At 38.8% G+C, this 14,274-nt stretch overlaps 1 protein-coding gene across 1 annotated transcript in view; it reads right to left on the minus strand.

The window, feature by feature from the left end:
* AHR (aryl hydrocarbon receptor) overlaps window positions 1-14,274 on the minus strand; it is a 100,838-nt gene that overhangs the window by 30,652 nt on the left and 55,912 nt on the right. The window contains exon 3 of the mRNA XM_075922259.2: window positions 5,434-5,549. Within this exon, the coding sequence (XP_075778374.1) occupies window positions 5,434-5,549 (116 nt within the window). The remainder of the gene's footprint in view (window positions 1-5,433; window positions 5,550-14,274) is intronic.

Here is a 14,274-nt window from a genome sequence, read left to right on the forward strand (position 1 = left end):
TGACTACCTTGGAAGGAGTACTGCAAAAAGGATCTAGAGGTCAGAGGACCACAAGGCTAAATATGAATCAGTGACACACTTGCAAACCTCCCCCTCCCCAACACACACACAAAAATAAACATTGTTCTGTCATTCTGGGATGTATTAGCAGGAGTGCTGTAACCAAGACCTAAAAAGTAATTCTTCTGCATTGTTTTACACTTATTAGGCCTCTACTAGAGTACTGTGTCCAGTTCTGAGCATCACATTTCAGACAAGATGTAGGAGTTCCAGAGAAGAGGAAGAGCAAGAAAAAGGATGAAAGGTCTAAAAACATGACTTACGAGGGAAGATTGAAAGAATTAGGTTTGTTTAGTTTGGAAAAGCGAGGACAGAGGGGACACGGTAACTTTCAAGTATCTAAAACTTTGTTACAATGAAGATGGAGAAAAATTATTCTCCTTAACTTCTGATAAGACAAGAAGCAATGGCCTTAAATTGCAGCAAAGGAGGTTTTGGTTGGATATTAGAAACAAAGTCTTGTCAGGGTGGCTAAGCACTGGAATAAATTGTCTAGGGAGGTTGTGGAACCTCTATCACTGGGGATTTTTAAGAGCAGGTTAGACAAGCATTTGTCAGGTGTCCTCTAGATGGTGCTTGGTCCTGTCATGAGTGCTATGAGTCATATACTCCAAACAGATATATGGAAAATATAAATTAATTTCAAAACACTTAATTGAAATATTATTCATATTTATAGTCTACATATTAATTCCTGATGGAACAACATTGACGAAAAAACACTACAGTAAGTCCACTGTATGAATTTTGTCCTTGATGTTTATTAAAAATAAAATGCCCCAGTAACAGAAATAAGATAATATTGCAGGTTAGCTCAGATTACATAATAGAGTCTCAATTTTACAGTGCATAAAAAATACAAAACATTTTTTAAATTACCTTTTACTGATTTATAAGCTTGTCCACACCACAACTACTGTAATGGAGACTTAAAAATCAAACATATAACAAAATAAACCCCTCACATTATCTTAGTTTTACTCCCAAAAGTAAAAAATACAAAGAGACTCCATGAAGTTCTCTAGTAACTTTTCTATTACTATTGATTTTTTGTTGATGATGTTGAGATACTATGGAAATGGGCAACTGCATAAAACCAATATAGATCTAGGTACAACACAATTCTCCCAACAAATGTGTGGTGCAAATGGAATTTTGACAAAGTGTGGATAGCCCAAACCTTTTGCACAATTAAGAGATAAATTCCCAATGTGCAGTACAAAATGAAACCATACATATAATAGGGCATACAGGTCTTAAATAAAGATGAAAGCCACTCACCAGGACCTATATGATCAAAAAACCTTTTTGTAGATCACTCGGGGGTGATGCCCCCTGCTCACTACACTTGCCAACTCTCCTGTCTGTGGGGGTAGGCAGGCCCGACTCTCTCCCAGCCATCAGTCACACCAGCCCTGGCTTCTCAGTCCCGTCCCCCGGGGCCTCCCACCTAGGCTCTCTCCCCCTGTCCTCCGGGGTGGGGAAGAAGGGGCTCACTCCAAGGCTTCTCCAGGCCCCAAACTCTCCCCCCCTGCACCACCAGTGAGGGCTGGGCTGCGGCTGCACCAGCCCAGGCCCTCTCTCCAACCTCCCTCGCCGCGCCTGGCCCAGCCCCCCTCTCCCTCCTTCCTCCAGTTGTGCCTGCCCAGGCCCTTTCTCTTCTACCCCACCCTGCTGTGGCTTAATCTTAACCTTCCCCAGCTGAGGCTGTGTCAAGCTCTACTCTGCCCCCGGCTGCTGGGAGGGGAAGGTGCTGCTCGGAGGCCTTGTGTGCCCTGAATTCTCCTTCTGGCCACCAGAAGGGGAAGAAGGGCCCTCTGAGGCCTCACATGACTCGTGCTCTCCTTTTGGCCACTGGCAGTTGGGGTAGCTGCTCTGAAGCCTTGTACACCTCATGTTCTCCTCCTGGCTGCCAAGCACAGGGAAGGAGGGTGGCATGGCAGCCACCAGTGAGGAAAGGGGAGGGAAAGACTGTGGGATGCCAGAGTGATGTGATGTCACACTGTTGTCCCTCAGGAAAAACTTTTTTATAGATATATTAAGATATAAAATATGTAGCTGAAAACCTCTCTACTAGCAGACGCTGCAAGCAAACAATGTTTTTATAGCATTTCCCCTTTATGAAAAAGTAGACAAAGTGACTCCTTATTTAAGTCACGCAAAGGGTATTTATCTAAGCTCACGATCAATATGGTTCACGGCAATTGTTGTGATAGCAAACAGAACATTTGTGACTTGGCAGCTCATCTAAAAGGTGCTGTTTTACTTCCATGGATTCTAGTCAAGATTTAACAAAAGGCTGGCTCAAGGGACTGATCTAAGTATGTTATGCAATTTAATTATTACAGTTGCATTTAGAGTTAGAATTTGACAATGTGCTCAAATACGCACATTTCAAAAAGCTTGTTAAGTGTGAAAAATTATTATTTAGTTACTTCTGGATCACAAAGTAAATGAACGATAAAAATTCATTCATTCAGTTTACATACTGAAGATAAAGAATTTACAGGTTGGATCTCTCTGGTCTGGCACCTTCAGTACCTGACCCCCAGTCCTGAATGAGAGAATTTTTCAGACTAGAGGTGGTCTCCTGCTACCGGCTCCTCAGATCACCTTCCCTCCCTGACAGACTGCCGTGTTGTTATGGTCCCAGCAGCCCGGACTGCCCCAGCCCTATCCCTGCTATCAGGGCTGCCACATCTGCTACGTCTGCAGCCCCAGCACTGCTATCCGGGCTGCTGCATCCCTTGCCCTGCTACTGGGGCTGCGGTGACCCTTGCTGCATTGCAGAGGTTCCAGCACTGGCCCCAGCCCTGCTGGGCTCTGAGCCACCAACCCTTTTTGCTGGTCAGGAACACCCGTAGTTCTGCTGGGCCGTGGATGTTGTCGGATGAGAGAGTCCTGGTTTCGTGAGGTCCAACCTGTATTAAAAAGAATTATCCACCACATACACACATTTGTGGTGCTGGGTACAACTTATTCAATAAATTCTCCCACTCAGGGTTTAGTTACCACTATAATTTGTTCTTCCCATTGCAAGGTTTTAATGTAGCCCAGTTAAATAGTCCATTAAATTACCTTTCTGAAGGCTCAAATACCTTATATGTCAGAGGACTTTTTTAATAAAAATTCCTGTCACATTTATGGAGTTGTGTAAAAATTTACCATTCTAATCCTGGATGAGTAGTAAGTGACAGTATGAGTTGAAAAGAACCCGGAGTAAAATTAAAAGTGTAGCCAACCAAAGCAGTCTTGAGATCTCTCATCGCTGACTCCTCTATCTTGAGGAGTATCTTATGTCTGTGATACTGAATGGAACAAAACAGCTGACACATCCTGTTGTAACTCACGGTGAACAAGACTATCTGGGGAAATCCTCACTAATGGAAGACAGTTTGCAAACTCCGTGCGAAGGGAGCACTCAAGGCCATGGAACAACCTAAAGAGATGGACTGACAACTTGTTCTGCACTCCAAGGGTAGCCCAATGTTTGTAGGTGTATCATTTGCTCTACACAGAAGTCCGACAGCCTGAGGATTTTGTTGATATAAAACTGTCTCAGGCTGACTGATACACTGACATTAGTCAGTACAGAAAAGGACAAAGTTAGTCTGAGTCTGATATGTTGCAATACATAGGTACAAGCATCAGACATTTCAGACTGTTCCACGCTATGGTGATGGGGGACTGAGACCTCAAATGATGTCACCCAGGGCTCGAAATCTCACTTTGGGAAGAACATCCTGGATTGTGTTGAGTCCAGTACCACCCCTAAAAACTATTTTCTGAACTGGGGACAGCATTGATAGCCCCTTGTTCAATAGCTGTCCTAGTTCATCCAAAGATGCTCTTACGAAGGCAATTTGCAACTTTACCTGAGTCCTGGAACCACCCCTGATGAAACAGTAATCCAGGTACAGGGACACTAGTACTTGACCACATTCTTGCACAGGTAACATGACTGTCACACACTTTGTGACTACTAGAGGTGCAGCTGACAGGACAACTGTGAACTGAAAGTTTTTCTACCAGAAATCTGAGGTATTTTCTATGGGACAGGATTATTGCAATATAGAAGTTAGCGTCCTTCAAATCGAGGGTGGCATACCGGTGTCCTGAATCCAATGAAAGGATAATGGAGGCCAAAGATGTTTCTCACAAATGTTTCTGCTGTGTGGCAGGAGCATGCAGGCCCAAGGATTTAAGAGTGGCTGGAATCTTTCAGGCTATGGAATCTTTTGTCTGTCCTTTCAGAGAACAGAGTCATATCTTTGAATGGGAGGTACTGCATGGTCTTCTGGACCTCGTACAAGAGGACAGAGACCTGGAGCCAGGAACCCATTATCAAAGCCAACACAGTAGCCATGACTCTACTGGCACATCAGTACTGTCCATGGCAGCCTGAAAGGAAGTTAGGGACACTAACTTGTGCTCTTTCACCAGGCCTGAAAATTTGGCACAGGAGTCAACAGGGGGAGCTGGTCTGCAAATTTCACCATCACTACAGAGTTATGGAACTACCTGCTGGTTTGACATGCAGTGCTGCAAACTGCTCCCCCCCACACACTAAAAATAGATTAAAACCTTCCAATAGGATTAAGTTTCTGAGCATCCCTATTTTGGGGGAAAAGGCCCTTGGAAACCCTGGTTAGCAGTGTCCTCCACAATGGAATCAGGTTCATATCCCTTGAATGGCACAAAGTATTACAGCTCGTTATGCTTGACCATGGGTGACAACGAAGCTGGGGTCTATCACAGGATCTTGGAGATGTATGCAATGGTTTTAATGAGCAGCAGGACAATGTGAGAATATGCAGAGGCGGCAAAGATATCCACCATGATGGAGAGAAACCTGTGGATTCTGGCCACCCTGTGAGTGGACAACAGTAAACAAAATGTCTCATGAGCCAAACATAGAACACCATCGGAGGTTGCCCACCACTGCTCTACAATGTGCTTTTTAAAGAGTAATTTAACATTGAATTAAATTCCCAAGTTAACAGCATGCAACCTGGATTATGGGTGACCATCACTTTAACCCTCTATCAATACAAGGCATAGTTTTGTTTATATTTGTGTTCGTTTTTGTTTTAAATAGTCTGCTAGAGATTAAGGGAGAGGAAAAATTGGAAGACTATTGGCAGACAGCAGGAAAATAGTATTTGCTATGCTGGATCAGACTAGTGATTCATCCTGTGCAATATCCCATTCCTAATGCTCCTGAGGAAGGTCCATGAAACCCCATAATGGACAATTACATAGTAATCTGACCACAAGAAATCTCTTCCCAAAACCCATCAGTTAACTGCTAACTCATTAATGGTAACAGAAGAACTTTCTTCAGCAAGTATTATATCCACAGTAAGAACATACCTGTAACAAAAGTTCTCCTTCTAGCAGATGTATGCCTTCTCCAGGCTTACTTGCTCTGCAGTTGTCCTGAATGCCATTTATCTCAGGTCTTGTATAGTTGGAAGATTTTAATGCAACTATGGAAACAAAACAAACAATAGTTTATATATTTGAAGGTCTTACTAGTAACCCATAAAAGTGTTAAACTGTAGTTAAAACACAGAACAAAACAAAAAACCACACCCACAATGAAAGGTTCTTGCTTTTTAATACTCTAAATTTCTGTCTTCTCAAAGGCACGAAGTACAATATGATGGGGACTAATTTACAATATGTATAATACAATGGAGACTAATTTTATCTAGAACTACTCAAGGGAGAGATCTTGGAGTCACTGGGGATAGTTCTCTGAAAGCATCCACTCGGTGTGCAGCGGCAGTCAAGGAAACAAATAGAATGTTAGGAACCATAAAAAGAAATAGAGAATAAAAACAGAGAATCTCTTATTGCCTCTGTATAAAACCATGGTATGCCAACATCTTGAATACTGCGTACAGATGTGGTTGCCTTATGTCAAAAAAGTTATATTGGCATTGGAAAAAGTTCAGAAAAGGGACACAAAAATTATTAGGGTTTGGAACGAGTCCCATATGAAGAGATTAAAAAGATTTGGATTTTTCAGATTACAAAAGAGGAGACTAAGAGGGGCCTATGATAGAGAGCTATAAAATCATGACTGATGTGGAAAAAGTCAGTAAGGAAAAGTTATTTACTTATTCCCACAATCTAAGAATTGGGGTCACTAAATGAAATTAATAGGAAGCAGGTTTAACACAAACAAAAAGAAGTGCACAGTCAATCTGTGGAACTCCTTACCAGAGGATGTGGTAAAGACTAGGAACTTAACAGGGTTCAAAAAAGAGCTAGAAAGATTCATGGAGGTTAGATCCACCAATGGCTATTAGCCAGAATGGGTAGGAATAGCATCCCTAGACTCTGTTTGTCTAGAAATGGGTGACAGGGGAGGGATCACGTGAGGATTACCTGTTGTGTTTCCTCTCTCTGGGGCATCTGGTATTGGCCCCCGTCTGCCCACAGGATACTGGACTAGGTAGACCTCTGGTCTGACCCAGTATGCTCGTACTTATGTACTATATGAAAAATTACGTACATTGGGGGGAAATGCATTTTAAGAAATCAAAAACTAGTTGTCAAAATGGCAGCTTCCTACTATTTTGTTATTTATTTTTATTATGATATTTAAGACATTTTTCACTCCTTTATTCCTCTTTGAAAATAGTCTCTTTGCAGTATGTGGCAGTTTTCTTTTAACACGCTAATAAAGGAGAAATCAAACATTTTTCTATATGGGACTTTCATTTTAAATTAGTATAATTATTGACTTTAATTCCCACTCAGCTGTCTGGCTTAAAGTTTCCATCCTTACTCTTTGAGGGTACATCAAGACAGCAGAGCTATTTCGGGATGCTGGAGGTATCCAGAAATAACTATTCTGCATCTTTTACACGTGACCGTTATTTCGAAATAGATTTTGAAATAACAGGAGCTCTATTCTGTCATCTTTGTACACCTTGTTCCATGAGGGTTAAAGGATATCTTCAAAATATTATTTTGAAATTTGGCGCTGAGTAGACACTGCCAAATTTCAAAATAAGCTATTCAATTTGTATACTGCAAATTGTATCGCTTATTCCAAGATAAGCATGCTTTCTAGATGCACCCTGAGAATATAAATGAAGAAAATTCATTTAGATAGTGTATAAGGAATTGTTTTGACTGTAAAATTAACAATAATAATACCTTCCTAAACGGAGTTTAGGAGTAATACTACTGCATTTATATAAAATGCAAGCCCCAAACACACATTATTACATGGTTTCATCAATGTAAGCAACAAATACTTCTGTAACATAATAGTCCCTTGTTCCACCAAAATTCATTTTTAATCATTCAACCTATTCGGCAAACATTTGACCCTAAGTTACTGGATGTATCCTATAGTTATAATTTGTGTCACAAGTCCAACTGATATCAGTGGAACACAGGCTCAAATAAAGAATATTGCATTAAACCTTAAATATTTCTTGAAATGTATGTCATAAGGCTTTAATAATAGCATCTGCCTTCTTAATACAGGGTTACTCTGAACAAGGATTCAGTGAAAAGTTAAGATACACTTAAAAGATTTTGCATAACTCAATGTTCTGCTTGGGGAATGCTGCTAAAAACTTAAGTGTAAATCCTGAAAATACACTGATGATCGCAATATCCAGAGAATCAATATTTATTACCAATAAAAAGAATACTCCTTGTGGTTGCCAAAATATATAATATTTTACTGCAATTTTACAAACGTTGGTCCTACAAACTTAAATATTTTTCTAAAGCATCCTACTTCACTCCTACTTATAAAAATTGTTTGCAAAAAGTCCAAGCAGTCAACTACAAGATGCCTATTAAAAGTGGGTTTGAATAAAATGGATCAGTGTCTTGATTTTTTCCATCTTTTACATCTACTCTCAAAATACTAGCGTTTAATTTGCATTTAACAGGGAAAAACAGTAAATTTGATATACAAAGCTTTAACTCTGTTCAACTCCTCCACCTTAAACATCTATGTCAAGATTATCTTGATATAGAGTCTAAGAACTTGTTATAGTCCTTTTTCACAGTAGGTTTTATTCTACTTTATGCTGAGAATGCTATATAAGAAATAAATTATATTCACCCTTTCATTGTCTTTCATCATCAAACTGGCAAGAATAATATTAATGTACATCAAGCAAGCTCTTAGTAGATCTTATACAGCTAGTAACTCTTAATGAGACAGTTTTAATTAAAGTATCCCTCTGATTGCTTTGAAATCGAAACCCTATTTGAGTCTTGCCAAAAGATAACCAGAAAAGTTGCCTTGTTCAATGAAAAGTTGTCACCATTCATTGCAGATACAGTTTTAATTAGCTATATGGGAGTTGTAACAATTGACTTCTTAAATGTCACTTAAATGAGTTTTGCAACACTGACTTAAGTCAAAGAATTCATTCTACAATTATAAACAGATTATTATTATTTCTTAGCTTTGCCTTATATATTTCATAGCCAACAAACCCACATGTTCAGGGCATTCAGTTTGGTGAACAACTGTGCATGCCCAAATTTGAAAATCAGGTTCAAAATGTAAAGAGAAAAATACCATGCACATTTATTTTTACATGCATACTGCACAAATTTCAATTAATTTAGGAAAGGTGACTAAAAATATTAGCGCTCACTATTATCATCCACTTCAGTATCATACCCTGAAGACACTTCCATGTTGGTTGTTGCATTTCCATCCTGTCACCCCTCTTGTCCAACAGGTGCATCAGGTTGTTAACGTGGGAGGAAAAATATCAAGTAATAACTGAGGATGCATGCATTGTATTTTCACTATGGTGATGACTTTCTGCTCCATTTCTCCATCCTGACCAATGGGAGTTATCAAGTTTACTCAGGCCCCAAGTCAGTAGCCCATCGATACACAGCAAAGCATTTAAGTGTGTGTTTATATATAATCACATGCCTAAGTGTTTTGTTTAACTAGGATCCCAGTCCTGCTAGACATCAAGGCAGAGATGAGAGCCAGCTGGCCGAGTCCATATCCACATAAGGCAAAAGAGGGGTTGGTAGACTGGGGAAAAAAAAAAAGGATGATCATGTGGAAATAATATCTGCTGTTATTATTGAGGTCATATATCTGCAGATTATCCATTGAGTTCATAATAGCAGGTATCATTTACACTAGAGAGAGTAGAATTCAATGTTTAATTAAGGTCTGTAGGCCACAATATACTTTTCTAGCCTTCACATATGTGAGGCTAACCTTCCAAATGCACTGTGATTTCCAAAGTCTGGAGCAAGAGGAATCATAAAAGATTCAAGGATTGAAAAAGCTGCTTTATAGTAAGAGACTCAAGGAACTAAATATATTAATCTTATCAAAGAGAATTTTAAGGGGTGACTTGATCAGTCTATAAATATCTAGATAGGGGACAGAAGCTAGGAGTCTTCAGGATAGCATGCAGATGTCTGATGGACTCATATATTCTGAGATCTAGATTGATAGGCTCAAAGACCAGAAGGGACCACTGTGATCATCAAATTTGAACACCTGTGTTTACCAGATACAAGTTGCAGGTAGACAAATTCAGACTCGAAATACGGTGTAAATTCATAACTGACATTAATCAACAAAAGGAACAATTTACAGAGGGTTGTGGTGCATTCTCCATCACAGAAATCTAGTAGTGTTGCTATAAGATATAGTCTAGTTCAAGCAGAAATTAATTCAGGAACGTCTATGGCCTGTATTATGCAGGGACGTCAGAATAGGTAACCACAATCACCTTTACACCCCCATCTGCTTTAAATGAAAGCCTTCAACAATTTTAGGCACAGCACAAAAGTAAATAATCTTTGTAACGATTGGAGTACATGCTAAACACTTTTCAATTTATAGTGTTTGCTTGCCATGTTCTTTTTATATTGGAAATTATGTCCTCTTTATAATCTCAGACTTCACTGGTTATCATTTAACCCTGAATTTATCATCCAGTAATAAATCACTCTTCCATAGCCAGGAATTTTTCAATGTGAGGTAAACACAAAACCCCAGATGTAGCAGAATGAGACAGTGATCTTTTATAGCTTTTCTAAAACCAGCAGTTTTATTATTTTGGGTAAATTTGTCTTTAAGAGTTTGTTCACACTCATGCCAGCAACTGTAAAAGATATTAGCTTGATTCAGTTTTGCACTGTGTCTACAGAAGACAGTAAGCTAAATACTGACACTTTATAGTAACTAAAATGCCAATGTTTAATAACCTTAACTTTGTTCCTTTAATTCTAAGTATAAGGGGGAAATTTGAGCTTAAGCCTGATAAAAACTACGTGGTTGGGAGATGTAAACTTAAATGATAAATGACAAATTAGTTTTAAAATCAGTTATTTGCATAGCCAGAAGTACCAATGGAAAAATGAACTGGCAGTTATCATGTAAATATTTGTGGAGACCAGAAAGCCTCTTTATTTTCACAGTGGAATTTCCATTTTGAGATGCCTCGAGGTGTATTCTTGTACAGTTCAAAATACAAGAATCTTAAAGAGTAAAAATTCAGAGACCAGAGAGAAACATGTTCCATAAGCTGTAACCTCAGCTATCATAACTATAACTCACTGGTTATGATGCAATATAGAGAAGCATGTTTTATGAAAGAGTAGCTGCACTTCTGACCTTCAGGGCTTGGCTGCCAACTCCACGGGATTGTTGGCTGCCAGCTCTGGAATGTAACGTGGTGGGCCTAGCCAGGCTGAAACAACCCCCTGCCACGGTGCACCATGAGCAGGGGGCTGCTCTAGCTGAGCCAGGTACCAGTTATCCAGTTACTGGTAAGCATCACCAGTTAATCATAGAATACTAGACCTGGAAGGGACTTTGAGAGATCAACAAGTCTATCTCCTGCCCTCACGGCAGTACCACCATCTAGATCATTCCTGAGAGGAGTCTATCTAACCTGCTCTTAAATATCTCCAAGGTTGAAGATTCCAAAACCTCCCTAAGCAGTTTATTCCAGTGTTTAATGACCCTGGGAGTTTGGAAGTATGCCCTCAAGTCCAACCTAAACCTCCCTTGCTGCAATTTAAGCCCATTGTTTCTTGACCTATTATCAGAGGTTAAGGAGAACAATTTATCTCCCTCATCCTTTCGGGTACTTGAAAACTGCTATCATGTGCGCTCTCAGTCTTCTCTTTTCTAAACTAAACAATCCCAATTCTTTCAGACTTCCTCATAGGTCATATTTTCTATATTTTTAATCATTTTTTGTTGCTCTTCTCTGGATCTCTGCCAATTTCTCCATGTCTTTCGTGAAATGTGGTGCCCAGAACTGGACACAAAATTCCAACTGAGGTCTAATAAGTGCAGAGTAGAGCAAAAGAATGACTTCTCGTGTCTTGCTCACAACACTCCTGTTAATGCATCCCAGAATCATGTTTGCTTTTTTTGCAACAGGGTTACACTGTTGACTCATATTTCGCTTGTGGTCCACTATGACTCATAGATCCCTTTCTGCCGTACTCCTTCCTAGACAATCACTTCCCATTGTGTATGTGTGAAACTGATTATTCCGTCCCTAAGTGGAATAGTTTGCATTTGTCCTATTAAACTTCATCCTATTTACCTCAGACCATTTCTCCAGTTTGTTGAGAACATTTTGAATTATGAAGCTAGCCTCCAAAGCACTTGCAACCAGTAAACCAGTTACCAATGCAGCTTACCCTGAGGCAAAGGGCTAGACTTTGGGGCTGCAGTTGGCACTTCAGGCAAGTGTGAAGGGGGGAGATTAGAGCACTGTAAGAGGGCATTGTCCTGAAGTGGACAACACAGATAAAGGAAGAAACATGGGTCCAGAAACAGAGGGTGGAAACAAGGAGAACGGAGCGACAACAGGTGAGACACCAACCAGAAGTTGGCACACTCAAGAGACAAAGCTAATTCCTGATGTGACTAGCAGAAAGTTTTGAAGCAGTCAGCTGACCCTGTTACAGTTGTAAAATGGCAAAATTCAACGGACATACTACCTTAAACATTGCCTTCTCTATACTTTTAATCAGAAGTAATATTATAAAGACATAACCCTCCTTGGAAGAATGACTACACAAGCTTTTTTTGTTAGTAAAATGGGATATTGCTTATTTTGCCCATAGCTATGCACAGAAGATTCAGAAAGCAAGAGAAGCAGCATGGTGAGATGGACTGGACAAAAATGAACCCTAAGTTATAAACCCAGCTCATCCTCTGACTCTCATGCATCTGGGTATGTTTCTGAATCGGTCTCTAATTTCCCCATCTGAAATAAGTGAAAATACCTACATACCTAATAGGGGACTTTTGGGAGAATAACGATTGTGAAGTACCCTGAAGAGACATGTGGTTACCTAGTTATGTTTACTAATTAACACAACCTTTTAGACAGATCTCATCACATTTGCAATAGTACTGACAAGCCAGTTTTTGTTTCAAGCTGGTCCTGAAATTTGAGGATAAGTACTCAATTTGGAAAAAAAAAAATACTTGCGAGACACCAGAAATAGTCTCAACAAGTAAGAAAACGTTGTGTGTTGAGTGGATGGAGAAAACAGGGGCTTTCAGTCAACTAAAATAATTAAGGAAGCTTATGATTAAAACTGACCTCTGATCTCAAAACTCTTCCAAAGATGGCCAAGCTTTGTGAATGCAGATTGCCATTCAGTATTTCAAGCAGGATCAATCAGACAAATACCTTTCTATGAGTTGAGCAACCAGAAGACGAACTTGCAGAATCAGGATGACTATTTGCATTGAGGTGGGAAGAAAAGTCTTACATTGCTAACTCTTGAAGGAGCAATTTTAAACATCATTGAGAAGTTTCTGCTTAAGCCTGAGTCTATGCAATTTTACTAAGTGAACTATTAAAGCCTAAAACTATTTTAGGCAAGTATTACATCAGTCACAAATAGATCATTAGTACATCACTCGTGTAGTTCTGGTATTCAACACTAAAGAGTTTCCCAGAACTGCTTATCAAATTTTGGCAGAACTCTCACAGATTGGTCAAAGGAGGTCAAATTTTATAGTTAGAGCCAGTTTAGTCTGTTTCATAACCCTTACAATAGCACTATCAGTTCAACTAATCTGTTTCGGATTTGTCGTTTAAAATGTTCTGAATAGGGGGAAGTTGTTAGCTTCTTGAGTAACTAACATAAAACACCTAAAATAAAGTTAATCAAAACCAGACTTATTAAAAAAACCCTAAAGGAAGACACTATTCAAAATGCTGAGTTACTATTAAAACAACTGCTTAAATCATTAGCATACTTCAATGATTTATTCTAACTGAAGATTTTTTTAAAAATTTGAACTGATTTTATCAAGGTGTTCCAGTAAAAGATATACAACAAATAATAAAATTAACATTAAGTCCCAGACTGACTGAATTAAAATAAAAGTTATTTATATCAACATGCAGGAAACTGATTTAATTCAATTATTTTAATCTTCTTTTACATAAGTACTTTAGTTATTTTCCTAAATAAACGTATCAATATATTAAAATATATCATATGTACTTATAAATTACACTAAATGTGATACATTTTTGCTAGCCAGGAAACACTTTTACTTAAGTTAAAATATTTGTTTATATATTATATAAGAAGATTCTTATTTTTTCAAGTTTTGAATTATTCTAGAAAATGGTGACCAATACTTTTCTAATTTATTAGGTGATACAATTTTCCCTTGTAATTTGTGACAAGCTATGTTTATATGGAAATTAGAGTCCAATTAAAAATCCACAAAGCATTTAAGAATTTTATAGTGCTAGCCAGTTAAGAGGTAACCATAATGCTACCCAGAAGAGGTATGTATTAATATTTAAAGTACAGCTGAGAGAAAAATAAATTCATCAAAACATATTCTACATTTAAAGTTAACTGATTTATTAAACAAAAAGGAAGCATTATCTATAGCTAACAAATTGAATGATTATTTCTGGTCACAGAGTCCTTCAAGATTTTGGAACCAGTAGATCTCATCCTTTCACACTTAGTTCCTGTTTACTATCGGGAGGGTTTGAGCCATCAACTTCTAATGCACTCTCTTTTCAAGCTGACCTCAAATGCCACTCCTCAAAAGTAGACACACACGTTCGGCACATACTTCTCCATTTGGGTCTATCCTGTGCAATTTGTCTCTAAGTTATAATGTATATCATGCACATTTTGAGGTTGGCCTTCAAGTCTTTATATCTGAACATGGGTTGA

This window comes from Pelodiscus sinensis, chromosome 2, assembly GCF_052426305.1.
Source record: "Pelodiscus sinensis isolate ZL-2025 chromosome 2, ASM5242630v1, whole genome shotgun sequence".
In the NCBI taxonomy this organism is placed as follows: Eukaryota; Metazoa; Chordata; order Testudines; family Trionychidae; genus Pelodiscus; species Pelodiscus sinensis.